The sequence below is a fragment of the Panthera pardus genome, unplaced genomic scaffold (genome assembly GCF_024362965.1).
Source record: "Panthera pardus isolate Hobbes unplaced genomic scaffold, ASM2436296v1 HiC_scaffold_19, whole genome shotgun sequence".
In the NCBI taxonomy this organism is placed as follows: domain Eukaryota; kingdom Metazoa; phylum Chordata; class Mammalia; order Carnivora; family Felidae; genus Panthera; species Panthera pardus.
The window spans coordinates 21154171-21171298 of NW_026526754.1; the positions used below are offsets into that span (position 1 = coordinate 21154171).

The 17128-nt window shown below is 44.0% G+C and overlaps 1 protein-coding gene across 1 annotated transcript in view; it reads left to right on the forward strand.

Moving 5' to 3' along the window:
- The window catches only part of CDH13 (cadherin 13), a 1030614-nt gene that overhangs the window by 875664 nt on the left and 137822 nt on the right, over window positions 1-17128 (forward strand). Inside the window, exon 8 of the mRNA XM_019413211.2 lies at window positions 6525-6665. Within this exon, the coding sequence (XP_019268756.2) occupies window positions 6525-6665 (141 nt within the window). The remainder of the gene's footprint in view (window positions 1-6524; window positions 6666-17128) is intronic.

Sequence of the window (17128 nt, forward strand, 5' to 3'; positions counted from 1 at the left end):
TCAGTTCACCCACCAAGAGAGGGAACAGCTGGACCGCTGAAGGTCCCCCCAGAGGCAGGGTGAAGTACCATGGTGGAAGGGTCCTCCCAAGACATTCAAGAAGGCAAAATCCTTCTCCTGAGCCTGGGAGTAACGTGGAGAGAGGAAAGTGAAGGAGGCAAACATTGACACGCGGCCACGGGGACCTATTTCTCTGCATCAGCCGTCCTTCCTGGAGAATGGGGCAGCTGTGGGCTGCTTAGGAGTCTTTTCCAGCAGAGGAGCAAGGGCGAGTGATGGCCGAGAAGTACAGAAATGAGCGCACGTACGTGTATTTCACTTAAGAGTTAGCACAGGAGCTAGGGATTTATGGAAGGCTTCCTGGAGAAGGCTCAGCTGGCGTGGGAGGGACGTCAGAGCTGAGTGGATCAGGTGCCACTATCTTCTCAGTCTTTCCGCTTTCAAAGGAGTTGCTTCGTTATTGTTAATGTTGTCATTTGCAAAAACAATAATGTTTATCACAGAAAAAAAAAAAACACATCCCCAAATACTGATAGCCCAGTAGACTTGTTATCTTAAGAGTTGCTTTTAAAGAAGAAAATTGGGGGGGGGGGCAGCACTTGGGGGACTCAGTTGGTTAAGCGTCTGACTTCAGATCAGGACACGATCTCATGGTTTGTGAGTTCAAGCCCTGCATCGGGCTCTGCGCTGACAGTGTGGAGCCTGCTTGGGATTTCCTCTCCCGCTCTCTCTTCCCTTCCCCCCCCCCCACTTGTGCTCACTCTCTCTCTCTCTCAAAAGAAATAAATAAACTTAAAAATTTTTTTTAAAAAGAAAACTTGGAAACAACTGGATGGGTGACCATCCCGTAAGGAAGGGTTATATAACAAGAATAGACAGATCAATAATCACTAAGGGTGGGAGTGATAGGGCATGACAGCTTGCACAGCTGTGTCGTGGGAATCATTTGTTTAAATATGGGTGCATATAGGGGTGCCTGGGTGGCTCTGTCGGTTGAGCAACCGACTTCAGCTCAGGTCATGATCTCGCATTTCGTGGGTTCGAGCCCCACGTCGGGCTCTGTGCTGACAGCTCAGAACCTGAGCCTGCTTCGGATTCTGTGTCTCCCTCTTTCTCTGCCCCTCCCCTGCTCATGCTCTGCCTCTCTCTCTCTCAAAAAACAAATAAATGTTAAAAAATTTTTAAAAAATACGTGTGAACATAAAGTGCGTGTGTGCCCACACGCATGCATGTGTGTGATGTGGGGGGAAAGGAAGGAGACCACAGACCAGTAATGACAGTCACCTCTCGGCGGGGGGGTTGGAGAGGGGTGGAGGAGAGCCCTCACTTTCCACTCCAGAAACGACTGTATTATTTCCAGTTTCCTTCCAGTAACTGGATATTCCTCCAAAAATAAAAACACGTTTGAAAAGTAGCCTTGAGTTTGCCAGAAAATTGAGACTTTGGGAACATCACACCCCAAGCCTTGCAATTTATCTCCTTAATTGTCTAATTGATTTCCTACTGGGTTGGTCAATCTATTTCTCATTGCAGTCATAAACTTTTATTTACTTCAGGAGACAGGAATTGGCTGGTTCACTTTTTTTCCATCATTTATAAAATTTGTTAGATTACAAGAGAGTTAAAGCCAGTGTGTCCGTCCCTTTGAACTGTCATGAGAATTTGTACACGTCTGTGCTCAGCCTTGACTCCATTTTCTCGCAGTTCTACAGAATATGCCTGCCCTTGACCCTGAACTTCTCTAGAACTATACCTGCCCTTGACCCTGAACTTCTCTAGAACTATGCCTGCCCTTGACCTTGAACTTCTCTAGAACTATGCCTGCCCTTGACCCTGAACGTCTCTCAGCTCCTTGAGGAAAGGGACTCTATTTTCCCATCTCTGTATCCCCAGCACAATATTTAAAATTTTTTTTAATGTTTATTTATTTTTGTGACAGAGAGACACAGAGCATGAGTGGGGGAGGGGCAGAGAGAGAGAGGGAGACACAGAATGTGAAGCAGGCTCCAGGCTCCGAGCCGTCAGCACAGAGCCCCACGCGGGGCTCAAACTCACAAACCATGAGATCATGACCTGAGCCAAAGTCGGACGCTCAACCAACTGAGTCACCCAGGCACCCCTCCCCAGCACGATATTTAGACTAGATGTTTAATAACTTCCAGTTAAATGGACACGAAGACTAATGAAGGAAAAAATCAGAATAACTGTCTCTGGTCCAAAAAAAAAAAAAAGTTTCTGTGGAGGGAAAAATGTTAAAAGGAAAAATAATGTATTCAAGAAATGATTGCAGTGCTGTTGTGAACAGCCTATTGTGATCCCCTAGCATGATGCAATAGCTCTCACACTTTCTCGCAAATAACCAGATAATTGATCACAGTGTTAGTTGCAGTATTAGTCAAAACTCCCTTGTTGCTACTCATGGAACATTTAATTTAGACGTCTTAGGGAAAGGAGAAATTTATTAGCTCATAGAACTCACAAAATATGAGGGGAAAATTCTGGCTTCAAGGATGATTATTAAATGACTCGAGTAAGGCTGAAGAAACTCCATCTCTGTGGTATCTCAGCTCTGTGGTATCTTCTCCCTCGGGCTGACTTCCTCTGTGTGGTTGCAACAGATCTATGTCCCACCCCCTCCCAGGAAACAGAAAGAGGACTTCTTTTACCTAAGAGCGCTAAAGGAAGTAGGTGCTACAATTGCGTTTCAATCCTAGGTGGCCTAACTTGGGTTATGCGTGCATCACAAGATCATGGGAGTGGGAGACCCCCCGATTGTCCAGGCCCGAGCCACGCGACCATCCCTCGATCACGGCTAGAGTCAGCCCTACCTGAACTCCACCTGTGCGGAGAGTGAGGAAGGGGGGGACGCCCCCAAGAGGAATCCTAGCATAGGTCCGAGGGTAAGAGGAAATGGACACTGGGAAGCCAAAACAGCACGTAGCCGCTACCATTGTTGTGCGTGTCCATAGTAACCCACGCTGTATGTTGGGGCCGGGCAATGCTGTGAGGAATTCACAGCCCTGTTAGATAGGAGCCATCACAGAACCACGCTCGGCCCCACTCTGCTTCAAGCAGCAAAATCAGCTGTCGTTTAGGGACAAACCATGCCCGGGATCATACATGTTTTGGTGGCACTGATGGGAAAATTGATTAGATCTTCTAGGCAAGCAGCAGTGAATTACGAATACAGGTGACCCTTGAACAACACCGGTCTGTACTGTGTGGATAATATGTAGATTTCTCTCATTCAGTACAATACAATTCTATACATGCGTTTTCTCTTCCGTATGATTTTCTTTTGTCTAGCTGGCTTTCTTGTAAGAATACAGTGTATAGGGGCGCCTGGGTGGCTCAGTCGGTTAAGCGGCCGACTTCGGCTCAGGTCACGATCTCGCGGTCCGTGGGTTCGAGCCCCGCGTCAGGCTCTGGGCTGATGGCTCAGAGCCTGGAGCCTGCTTCTGCTTCTGTGTCTTCCTCTCTCTCTGCCCCTCCCCCGTTCATGCTCTGTCTCTCTCTGTCCCAAAAATAAATAAACGTTAAAAAAAAAAAATTAAAAAAAAAAAAAATACAGTGTATAATATGTATCTAACGTACAAAACCTGCGTTAACTTATTATGTTATCAGTAAGGCTTGCGGTCAACAGGAGGCTCTTAGCAGTTCACTTCCGGGGAGTCCAAAGTTATACGTAGGTTTTCAGCAGCATGAGGGTTCAGCACCCCTAACCCATGCTTCGTTCAAGGGTTAACTATGAAGAGCCTTAAAATGTTTATACTCTGACTCAATGATTCTACTTCTTGGAATCTATCGTTCAAAAAAAATAGTCAATATATCAAAAGCTTCTTGAATAAAGACGTTCGTTGTAGGGGCACTTGGGTGGCTCAGTCGGTTAAGTGTCCAGCTCTTGAGTTTGGCTCAGGTCATGATCTCACAGTTCGTGAGTTTGAGCCCAGCATCGGGCTCTGTGCTGACAGTGCAGAGCCTGCTTGGGATTCTCTCTCTCCCTCCCTCGGCCCCGCCCCTGTTCATGTTCTCTCTCTCTCTCTCTCAAAATAAATAAATAAAACTGAAAAAAATATTTTTAGCAAAGGTGTTCGTTGCAGTGTAATTTGAAATTGTCAGAAATGTTTACAGACTAGAAATAACCTAAAGTCCTAATGATAGAAGATGATGAAGTAAGTTATATATTATGCATATCATTATATTTTATGCAACCCTTAAAATGATGTCAAGGAATGATACTGGGAAGTGATATTATGTGGGGAAAAGGACTAAGTTTGCCACAATCTCTTCAATATTCAAAAATACTCAAATTTCTTATTTTTATGGCGCAGTGCTTCCAAAATCATGCAACATTTTATTAGAAAAGTAAAAATGTTATACAAGTAATTAGACCCGGCGAGTGGCTACTGTTTGCCCAGAGACGCTCAGGAAAGATTTTGAAAATGGGCCAATTGATTGGCTTCATATGGTCCAAGCTGCAGAACTTATGGCAAATAGTAAGCCCAGTCCAACTTGTGGGTGATGATAAGTCACTTACATGAAGCTGACGATTTTCCAGCTTCCAGCTGGAGTGGAGACAGAACTGATCTGGGCACAACCAGAATCCCCTCGATCTGGATTTGGTGTCAAAGTCTGTGTGCACTCAGCAGTTAGAGAACTGTGAGGACTTCCAGTCTCCTGGAGCTCATTTCACAATATACACATGTATCAAATCATCATACGTATACCTCAAACTTACACAATGTTATATGTCAACCGTATTTCAGTAAAGATGGGTGGGCGGAGGGGAACATTGTGAATAATCCTGTCCAAGGAGTGTATTAGCACCCCACTCGTTCTCTCCAATCTAAGAATTTTGAGCTTTCCAAACCATACAACAGAACTCCTACTCCTTAAGTTAGTAGCTCAGAGGCTCTTAGTTAAGAAACAACCAATTAAAGATGCCCTAGGGAGCCAGCGCCTTTTAAAAATACTGGAAAGTTTTGGGGACAGCTAGCATTGAGTTATTAAAATAAACATTGTAAACTTTTGGCTTTAGAAGGAAATTCTAGATCCCTGCTGTGTTTTTGGTTTTTGCTTCCCACGGTGTTTCTTAATTCTTAGTTCGTATAAGCAATTGCCTTTGCAGCCATTGTACCGACAGGACTATTGATGCCTGGCAGGACCTTTTGTTTTTGTTATTGACGCTGATGCAACTTGAACTCTGTGAGTAATTAAGCAAACACTCCAAAATGGTTTAAGCAAATAAGGAAAATTAATGCCGTAATTAGCTAAAAAGTCCACAGGCAAGACTGGCTCCGGGCCTGCCACGATGAAGTGATCTAATACAATCACTGGGAAACATTTCTTTTCTTCCAGGGTTCAAGTCTGGTTCTGTCAGTAGCTTGGCTTTTTTCTCAGATGGACTTCCCCACCCCACCCAGCTGTGGTCCTGAGGTAGCTCGTCTAGCTCCCAGGCTAAAAGCTTCCAGACTCATTACCACAGAGACACAGAGCTTCTGTCTCCCAAATGTCAAACACAGGTCCTGAGCTCGGACGAGTCACCGTGTGCCCTTGGGATGGCATATGCTTGGTTGCTAGTTCCAATCGGGGCTCATCCAAAAATTTGGCAAGGTGGGCGGTGGGGAAAGGCAACCCAACCCCAACCACATGGGCAAAGAAGAAGTGATGGGTAGGTCCGCTGAGGAAATGTGGGGTGCTGCCTTACCAGAAGAATGGAGTACTCTTGACCCAGGCAAGCAAATCCATCCCAGAGGCAATTTAAAGGCAGGGACTGGCGTTTCCCAACCACTGCCCCCCTCATCTTGGGGTCAGGGCCACTTGGTTAGCTGTTCTGTTTAAACATGGCAGCAGGAAAGCCGTCCAATATTCCAATGAAAGCTTATGTGCATTCAGGGAGGCCATGGTACAATATTGCTTGTGTTGCATTTATCAGATCATGGATTAAAATGCATTTTCCAAACTTAACAGAGCGTGAAAGACAAAAATGGCTACAAATGACACAAAAGAAAGGCGGTGCAAGTGACTCTACTCAACTCAGTTGGGATTTTTTTTCACCTGTAAAATGGGAACCTTAAATGCGCCTTAACACACTTGCTGGAAAGATTAAGTACAAAACCCAGTACCCAGTGCCTGGCTATCAGGTCGTTCAGTCACTCTGAGTTCCGAGGGTCTCCGTCTTAGCCCGAATCCCCTCATCAAACTTAGCCTCCTTTCCAGATCAGCTGGATGAGGCCACGACGAAATTAAATACACAGGTGTAAACATCAAACATGCATTGCATACCCAAAGCCCAGAAATGAAACAGTGCGGAATATATCAAACGTCCCTTTAGATAAGGACAGAAAATAGATTCCACCCCCACGACCATGTCCAGTCTGTGAATCGGGACTGTCTTGTATTAGAGAGATTCCAAAGGTATGGTTATACAAATGGGTGAGATCTGTGGGTGTAAGGGGGAGGCCGAGGAAGGACACGGGGCAGCCCAAACCTTACGCCATCTTGTCTGTGCTTTTCCTCTATAGACTCTGGAAAACCCCAAGTATGAATTGATCATCGAGGCTCAAGACATGGCCGGACTGGATGTCGGATTAACAGGCACGGCCACAGCCACCATCATGATCGATGACAAGAACGATCACCCCCCAAAGTTCACCAAGAAAGAGGTAAGCGTCTGCGGCCCCAGCGCCCCTGCAGGTCGCGACCATGGTCGCCGATCGGGGTTAATCCCATGCACCGCCTGCAGCCCCGGGGCTGGCTTCCAGTTTGCAAAATCGAAACACTGCTTTGTGGGAGAGGGGGTGCCGTTTCGCCGGAACGTTTTCTCCTATTTGTATCTTCTGTGCGCGTGTGATGCTGAGAAGCGCTTTGTGAGAAGGAAGGCACTGAATCTTGTTAAAGTCTGCAAGAAAAGAGCTTCTAATGCCAAAGCTCCATCTTCATGGTTTTATCGGTGTTATTTAGCGCTGAGTTAGGAGAGGCCCATTGTGATTTTAGCATAACAATAAGTTTTTTTTTTTCAGCAAGTACAGATTGAGAGGCCAGACAGAACAGCAGCAGTAAGGTAGAGCAGATTTTCTTGGCAATAACAAGGTGGCCCAGGAGCTTATAAATAACAGCCAAGTTAGCTTGTCCAGGAGAGTCACTATTTACTCTTCTTGTGCTTTTATGATTATGGATCATGGCTGCCGGTCCCCCTTTATTCCAGCGAAGCAGTGTTTGGGGGCAGGCTGAGTACACAGAATCGCATTCGGTTGCCGAATTTGTATCCAAACTAGGAAGTTATTTGCACCATGGCTCTGACGGACATGTGCAAATGTCATGGCTCCTTTGGGGGTCAGGGTCAGAGCCAAAGATTTGACCCCCCACTTGCTGACCCAGAGCATCGAATCGGTAAAGACAGCCCTTGCCATTGGCAGTGGGGCCCTCCAACCTTCATCCATTGCCTCGTTGGACTGCGTGAGGTTGGTTTCATTAACCACTTTTTGCCAGTAAGAGAGCTTCCTTTCAGCTCATACAGTCTAGATAACTGCTCCAAGGTCATGGGCAGAGGAAGTGACAGAAATGGGATGCAAAATAGCTCCCAGTGAGTCATACAACTGCTCCCTGATCTGTGGTTGATGTTTCCACCCTCCCTGCCATTCAGAAAAAAGGCCCATGTCTGGATTTGCAGTTAACTCACCCCTCTGTCCAGAGTCCCAGGGCCACCCCAGATGGCTCAGGAGAGGGGGCGCTCCGGCTCCCCAGCCCCCTGTCCCCAGACACGCATCACTCGTTCAGGGTGGAAATCTCCCCTTCTCCCGGTGGGGGGGTCTGGCCACTCAGGAATCCAACCTCAACATGCCAGTGGCCAAAGCAGCTGATGTGGCCTCATTCTACTGCTTTCCATGACATGTGCCTATGACTGCTCAAACAGATTGCTCACTATTCCCGGGGTGCCCAAACTGGTATCCCCCCCCAAAAAAACTGGTTTCACGAGTTCCACCATTGTGGGGCAGGGGAAGACTTCGGGGTCAACTAGATGTGGGAAACGCGGAGTTGAAGAGAAAGAAGGATTTCTTTTACTGCAGTATTTTGAGGTACCTTGAAAATACTTTGTGTTTCTCTAAGAGGAGTAGAGTCTGTAGGGTTTTCCAGACCTTTCTGGCCCCAGGAATAACTGTTCCTGGGTGACCTCATTATGTCTCACTGAGCTGGTGTCCCATGGAATATTCACTGGGGATACTGGTTTATCTGCAGAATTTCTACTTCCAAAAAAGTCCTAAAGGCATGTTTTCATATTCAATAGAGACAGGAATGAAAATAACAATTGGATAATCCCAGTCTAAAGTAAGAAGGTCTATCAATGTTGCCAAGCGTGTGAGACGAATTAGTTATCTCAGTGTAACCCTGAACGTAGCACCCGTCACAAACTAAATGCCCTGAGTGAGAGATGTGCATTGTTGTCGACACCGCTGAATTCAAGGAAAACCTGAACGTAATTCTTAAGTCGAGTAAGAGACCCTGAGTAGCCTCAGGGAAAGTGGATTCACCTGTGGATGTCGGCAAAAGCACAGAACTTCTCTTTCAACGGACATTGGACAATAAGCCAAGGCGAAGGTGAGATGCCCACAGGGCGAAGGTGAGATGCCCACAGGGCGAAGGTGAGATGCCCACAGGGCGAAAGTGATGTCTCAACTCATACAAAAATAAAAGGGATGAAATGAGAGGGACCGGCAGCCAGCGGGTACATGAAACTCTCCCTCTAGGACATTAGATGTCCCACACGAGCCCTTGTCCGATGTTGGACAAATTAAATTCACAGTCAAATCTGCTAACATGTTCCTGCATGCATTTGGGATGCCAGAATTGCCAGAGACCAGATAACACAGAGGGGAAGAGGTGGGTTCTGGAACCAGAACTGGATTCAAGTCCCGCCGTGGATACAAATCTGTCAACCACCTACGTTCTCGTTTCTTCACCTGTTGTTGGGGCTGACGGCGGAGCCCATCTCAGTAGGTTCTCGTGACTGTTATGTGAGCCCGTGATGGAGAGCATTTAGACAGTGCGGGTCACCCACAGTTCTCTAGAGTGTCGGCGATGAGAAGAGTGGTAACAAGGCAGGTGGTGGTGAGGACAGTGCTGGGATAAAAGCCATGAGGAAGGAAATGGTGGTGGGCAAGATGGTGGTGGGCAAGAGGATGATACCGTGGTGACGATGTTTCTAAAATGTAAAAGGTTGGGGCGCCTGGGTGGCTCCGTCAGTTAAGCAGCCACCTCTTGATTTCAGCTCGGGTCATGCCAGTCCATGAGTTCGAGCCCCCTGTCGGGCTCTGCACTGGCAGTAGTCCCAGGCCAATGTGGTGACACCGTGGCATCACCAGTTTCCGGATTCCTCTTTTCTTTCTTCTCTACCTTCTCCAAGGCTGCCTCACAATACAATAGGGTCACTGCAGCACCAGCCATCATGTCCACATACCAGGAAGAAAGAAACGGGAAGTGAGAAGGGCTAAGAAGGACTTGCTACCTAAGTAAAAATCTCCCCCAGAAAGCAACTGGGGCTTGTATGTTCTTAGCCTTCCTTATCTGTAAAGGAGCCCAAGAAATAACTCGATCTTTAGTTGGCATGTTCCAGTCTTGGACAATATAGAGATTGTTACTGAGAGAGGAAATACTTTAAAGGTTTTTTTAGAAAGCCAATTCTAGGGCACCTGGGTGGCTCAGTCAGTTAAGCTTTGGACACTTGATTTCAGCTCAGGTCATGATCTCAAGGTTCATTGAGTTCAAACCCCGAGTCAGACACCATGCTGACAGTGTGGATCCTGTTTGGGATTCTCCCTCTCTCTCTCCCTCTCTCTCATTCCCCCTTTCTCTCCGCCCCTCCCCCACTTGTGCTGTCTCTCAAAATAAATAAATAAACTTTTAAAAATATTTTAAAAAGAATTATATGTTATCTTTATTGATGTTGACATGGCAGTTCAAATCACAAGACATTTAAGTCTTCACCCAGGTGCTCCCTGGGTGATTCCCTCCTCTTCGTTCATTGGTTTCTCAAACAGTCAAGGAGCTACTTTATTTCTTGGGTTAGAAGTGTACTTTTGCCTCTTAATCAACTGTCTGATGCAGAATGATGTCAGGATCACATCTATTTATTTCATTCCTTTGCCACTCCTGCTTCACATTCCATTAAGTATTTTTAATAACTTTTTTGAGATAGAAGTCCATACTGTAAACCTCACCCTTTTAAAATGTATAATCATTGGCTTTTAGTAGACTCACAAAGTTTTGCAGCCATCACCACTATCTAATTCTAGAACAGTCCATCACCCCAAAGAAACCCCATGCCCATTAGCAGTCACTCCCCATCCCCATATCCCCACGACCCCTAACAACTACAAATCTTCCTTGTATTGCTATGGACTCACTCATACTGGAAATTTCGTATAAATGAAGCCATGCAGTATGTACCCTTTTGTGACTTGCTTCATTGACTCACCATGTTTTCAAGCTTCCTCCATGTTATAGCTTGTATCAGGACTTCGTTCCTTTTTCTGGCTGAATAATACTCCATTCTATGAATTTACAACATTTTGTTTATCCATTCATCCACTGATGGACATTTGGGCTGTTTCAATTTTTTTGGCTATTGTGAATAATGCTGCTATGCACATTCATGTACAATACACTAAATTTTTATCTGAATTTTCTCTCAATTCCCTAATAGTTAGAAAGAAAAAGAAGTTACCTATAATATTGTTCCAAATTGGGAGACTATACTTGCTTACCTGTTTTATTGAAACATTCCAAAATGTCTTTCTAAATTGCAATTAAGGGGCACTTGGGTGGCTCAGTGGGTTAAGCATCTAACTCTTGGTTTCGGTGGAGGTCATGACCTTGCGGTTCATGAGTTCAAGCCCCACATCGGGTTCCATGCTGACAGTGTGGAGCCTGCTTTGGATTCTCTCTCTGCCTCTCTCTCTCTCTCTCTCTCTCTCTCTCTCTCTCTGCCCTTCTCCAGCTCACTCTCTGTGTCTCTCTCTCAAAAATAAATAAATTTTTTAAAAAAATAAATAGGGGCGCCTGGGTGGCTCAGTCGGTTAAGCATCTGACTTCGGCTCAGGTCATGATCTCACGGTTGGTGAGCTCGAGCCCCATGTCAGGCTCTGTACTGACAGCTCAGAGCCTGGAGCCTGCTTCAGATTCTGTGTCTCCCTCTCTCTCTGCCCCTCCCCCACTTGTGCTCTCTCTCTGCCTCTCAAAAATAAAGAAATGTAATAAGAAAAAAAAAATAAAAAATAAATAAATAAATTACTATTAATACGACTTATTCAATTTTACGGACTTCTTTTTTAAAAAGCATGTAACTTTTGTACAAAAAAGTACACAAATACTGAGTGATTTTATTCGTTACAAGTCAAACACGAAACCCGTATCAAGAAATAGAGCATGATTAGCAACTCAGAAACTTCCTAAAACCCTTCTCAGTCACCTGCCTAAACGTATATTGCTTAATCCCACATACTTGGAAGTTTCCTTGTTATTTCCTTTTATTGACATCTAGCTTAATTCCACTCTGGTGGGAGAACACACTGATATGATTATAGTCCTTTGCTATTTAGTGAGACTTGTTTTGCAACCCAGCATGTGATCAGATTTGGTAAACGGCCCATGTGGACTTGAAAACAATGTGAAATCTACAGTTGTTTGAGTTATTAGTTGTTTACAGTTATTTTTGTTCAAATCTTCTATATATGTTGTCTGTTTTATTCTGTAACTTCCTGAAAGAGTAGATACAATATCTATTATTGTAGATATATCTATTTCTCCTGTTGCATCAAATTTTTCTTTGAGTATTTGAAGCTGTGTTATTAAGCACGTACAAATTTAAAATTGTTATATCTTCCTGATGTTTTGCTCTTTTATTATTACAAAACGTACTCTCTACCTCTGGAAATGCTTTTTGCTTTAACATTTACCTCCTCTGGTAGTAAAATAACTACTGTAGCCTTCTTAAGGTTAGTGTCATCATGCTATATTTTTTTCCATCCTTTCTTCTCTCAGGTTTAATCTTATGTTAAAGTGTGTTTCTTATAAGCAATGTAGATTTGGGTTTTGATTCTTTTTTCCACTTCTGGTAATCCCAGTCTTTTTACTTGGATTAGTTTTTCCATTTACATGTAATGCAAAGACCATATATTTGAGCTTAAATCTACCAATTCTAATACTTATTTTCTGAGTACCTTCCTATAGTTATTTTTCTCTCCTTTCTCACCTCTTTATTAATTAATCCATTATTTTTGTCATTTAATATTCTACTATAAATTATTTATTACACTTAATTTTCATATTCTTGTACTAGTTTCTGAGAAGTTGAAATATACATCCTCGACTTACAGAGTCTAATGTGAATTAGCATTTTTACCACTTATGGATTCTTCAAGGACCTTAGGGCAAGTAAATTCCCTTTACCCCACTCCTATATTTTAAGATATTGTTGTCATGTTTTAATACTACATGTTTTACATTTTACAAAAATATTATTTTATTTAATAAGCATTTATTCACCCTTTATATTATTACCTATTCCTTCATGTTTCTTTGCTTCCACATGGGATAATTTTCCTTCTGATTAAAGAATTCCTTTGTATTTTAAAAATAGTGCAGGTAGGACAGTGATAAATTCTCTCATTTATTATTATCATCTTTTTTGCCTGAATTTTTGATGTATATTTTCACTGGGCACAGAATCTCAGTTGATAGTTATTTTCGTGCAACACTTTCAAGGTGTCATTTCATTGACTTCATTAACATGTCAGTTAACATTTATCGAAAGGTCAGCTGTCAGTATTCCTTTCTTCTCCACTGACAGAAATGTGGCCCTTCCTCTGGTTGCTTTTAATAACATTTCTTTGCTTTTACTTTTCCAGTTTTATCACGGCATAATGAGGTATCATTTAATTTGTTTTTATCATACTTGTTCCTTGTTCATAACTCTTCAAATATTTCTTTTGACCCATTTTCTCTTTTTCTTAGACTCTCACTATACATATATATTAACTTTCTATGCTTCTGTTTCCCCTCATTCTTTTCCAGTTCACAAATTCTCTCTTCTGCTATGTCTAATCTTTTATATCCATCTATTAAGTTCTTAATTCCATTTATTGTACTTTATTTTTTTAAGTTTATTTGCTTATTTTTTGACAGAGAAAAAGAGTACAAGTAGGGGAGGAGCAAAGAGAGAGAGGGAGAGAATCCCAAGAAGGCTCTGTGCTGTCAGCATAGAGGCAACACGGGGCTCGAACTCACAAACTGTGAGATCATGACCTGAGCTGAAATCCAGAGTTGGACGCTTAACTGACTGAGCCACCCAGGCACCCCCAATTATTGTACTTTAGATATAATTTCCATGAATTTATTTTGTAGATTAAAATTCTCTCCTTCAGTTTTGCATTTTATCTATTTTTTAAATATATAATACAGAGTTACTTTAAATTCAATGTCTGTTAACTCCAGTATCTAGATCCCTTCTAAATCTATTTCTATTTTCAGTATTTTTCACTTGCTTTTTTGGTCATGTGTTATGGTCCCTTGGCCTGCCTAGAATTTTTTTTTAACTCTGAATAACACATGTGACAATTTTTTAAAGGCAATTTTGGACTCTGGCTGATGTTGTATTCTACCAGAAAGGATTTACTTTTACTTTCTGAAACCAGTAAGAGTAGAAAAAGATAACTTTAAATAAGTCTGGGATTGAGTTGGTTTATTGGGGAGTTTCAGTCTTTTATGAGGGCTAATCTACTTCCTGATTTCTTCTTGGTCTTCTGGGGTCCTGACTGCAAGGCTGGTGTGTTTACAGAGGCTCTTCTTCCTCAGATCCCTAGCCTCTGTCCCTGTGCCATTACAATTTAGAAAATGCCTTCAGGGGAAAAGCTGATAGGATATTGGCCTCCCCTCACTGAGCTCGCTTCCCTCTCTGCACGATCCTGGACTCTCAATTTTGACTGCCTTGGGAGTTCACCAGTGCTTTCACACAGGTGGAGTTTTTTGGGTGTTAAATACACATTCTCAAGTCATTCTAGATTTGAGGGTTGGTCTGGAAGAACTTTGCTCGGATTACCATCCACAAAGATCAGTCTTTTAATCTGAAGTATCAGGGAAAAGCAGTAGTTATGTGTATGGAATTCACTGTGGCACAAAACATCCTAACATCTTCATTAAAAATATGGATTGGGGGCCCTGGGTGGCTCAGTCGGTTGAGCGTCCGACTTCAGCTCAGGTCATGATCTCACAGTTTGTGAGTTCGAGCCCCGCGTCAGGCTCTGGGCTGACAGCTGGGAGCCTGGAGCCTGCTTCGGATTCTGTCTCCCTCTCTCTCGACTCTTCCCCCGCTCATGCTCTTTCTCTCTCTCCTTCAAAAATAAATAAATATTTTTAAAAATACGGATGTTTTGAAGGGGCACCTGGGTCAGTTAAGTGTCCGACTCTTGATTTCCGTTCAGGTCTTGATCTCACTGTCATGAAAGCGAGCCGCCTGTCGGGCTCTGTGCTGCGTATGGAACCTGCTTGAGATTCTCTCTCTCCCTCTCTGCTTCTCTCTTCTCTCTCTCTCAAAAAAAAATATGGATTGAAAAACTATAATGAAATAGTTTGTCAGGGCACTCATCCTCCCATTCTATTTGCTTTGCAATCAACTCATTTTAGTGAAAAGGTTAAATAACGTTTGTGTCTCTTCCTTGATATTCGTAATCAAGAAGTGACTCGAACGACAAGAGACTTGAACTAACCCCATGATCCGTGGCCGGGTTTACTTTCTGATCCCCCCACTCTTGAACTGACATGACTCTCTGGAGTCTCCTTCATTCTTTGGGATCTTCTCCTTCGTTTTTGGTTGTTTGGTGGTTAAGAAATGCCTTTGTGTGCCTTCTTTCACCGAAAGTCTACTTAAAGTGAGTGTATTTAGGGACACCTGGTGGCTCCGTTGGTTAAGCATCCAACTCCGGCTCAGGTCATGATCTCGCGTTTCGTGAGTTCAAACCCCATGTCAGGCTCCATGCTGACAGTACAGAGCCTGCTCGGGATACTCTCTCTCTTTCTCTCTCTGCCACCCTCTCACCGCCTGAGCTTGCTTGCTCTCTCTCTCTCTCCCTCAAAAATAAATAAGTGAATGAACTTTAAAAAAAAATCAAGCGAATACATTTATCTACTCCTCCAGTATTCCATGCACCATAGCTGAGTGCTCTCAATCAGTCTCTCCTCCCATAAGAGTATTCTTCCCTTAGGAGAGCCCTTTAAAATCAGATGTGCCTGTGTCTTAACACGGACCACACAATTATACATTCTGCTTGCTCAATAGAGATTAATCCAGAAAGCCAACCACATATTGCTTAGAAGATCAAACCCATATCAATTATCTGACTCAAATAACTCTTCTGGAAGGTCGAGTCCAAGGCATTTTAACAACCCGCTAAATCTTTAAAGATGATTAAATGTTATTCCAAATAGCCCGTCTTCCCTCTTCCCATGAAGCTTTTTATAGCCATCGTGGTGAACTACGTGAGCCTTTTTTCTGTGCCGCCAGGACATCACATATCTGACAGTTTTCTAAGCGTCTGAAGTTTTAAATAACACCAAACATACACTGTTGGGATTTTCATCCCCTGCTTTGTGCAGGGCGATGGGGGTGGGGCGGGAATCCCCACCTGTCGGGAAATGGAATATTTGGAGAAAATAGAACAGTGTAACTTCAGTGCACGGGGACCACCGATTCCCAGCTGTGCAAACAGTAACATCACTTTCGATGACATCAGTTCCTGGTCCATCGCTGTCTGGGCCAACACCTTGTCCAAGGACTCCAGAGGCCATCTGCTGCGAATTGCTTTTACAACTTCCCATCACATAATTAACGAGGGGTTACCCGCAAAACAGCCAATACCCAGCATCCCCCATGTATCTTCAGTTGGAAAAGGTGAGTTCACTGCTTTCTTCTCCTGCACCAAGGTCCTAGAAAAACATGAAATCATCCGCTAAATCTCCCAGTGTTCCAATGTCACAAGTCCTGGAAACAGCAGGTCTACAGCTGGACTTCTTGACTAAGAGAGAGTGAAGGGAAACATTTGTACAACTGGAAGCGTGCTCTATAAATAGAAGCCATCATCCAAACAGGATACGTCCCGCTAAGGAAAAGGGTGCTGTGTGCTTTCCTGAATTGAATTGTTCACGGACAGCAGGGTGAGGAATCGCGCGTGGTCGAAAATGCCCATGCCGATTCAAAACTGTGTGAGCGATGTCAAGACATCTGGACTTTTTAAAGTGAAAAAATGTAATCCGCCCTGTGGCTGGTTCTTCAAGTCTCTTGTAGAGGTAGACCAGACAGCCAGATGATTTATTGCATTAATCACTCTTTCCTAATTATATTCATGATGTGTTGATCCCCACCATCCCTCTGCGAACCTCTGTGCAAATTCCATGCTTCTGCTAACCCTCTGGTTATGCTCCGAGGGTCAGCGCAACTCAGTGGCAATAAAAGCAATTTTTTACTACAGCTGGCGCAGTCTCACCACGGGGCCACCGCAGAGCACAGTGGCCTCCGAAGACTCCATCCATCTGCTTCTATTCAAATGCAACATCTCACACGAAGAGCAACAAACACAAAGCTATAAAACATACATTTTGTAACTCTAAGAATACGACATTACTACACCTCCATACGTGGCTTGCAGAATGAGAACTTAACTGTTCAAAAACAGAAAGCCCGGGGCCACAAAAATGGCACGTGGGGGAGAAGTGAACTATCCACGCCCCCACGGCACATGGCAGCCGTTTTGTTCTGGACAGCGTCAGAAATGAGATCGTTGGGTCTTATGCGTGGGTGGTTTTAAATACCGTCCGCCCGGTCACAGCCTCCTCTCCTCTCAGGCCACACGGAAGCCCTATTTCTTCCCCCAAAACGTCGCGCTTTGGCATATGCCTCCGCGCCACCGCACATTCTGTTCCCGTCTCCCTGGAATGCCTTGCTCCTCTGTATCCGGAAGACTCCCAGTTTATCCTTCAACACCCAAATTATGAATCCCCCGGGAAGGCTGCTGCTTCCTCCTTCTTGTTCCCACAGACACGAGGCATATCCTGCGGCGTGGTGTTATCACGTCACCTC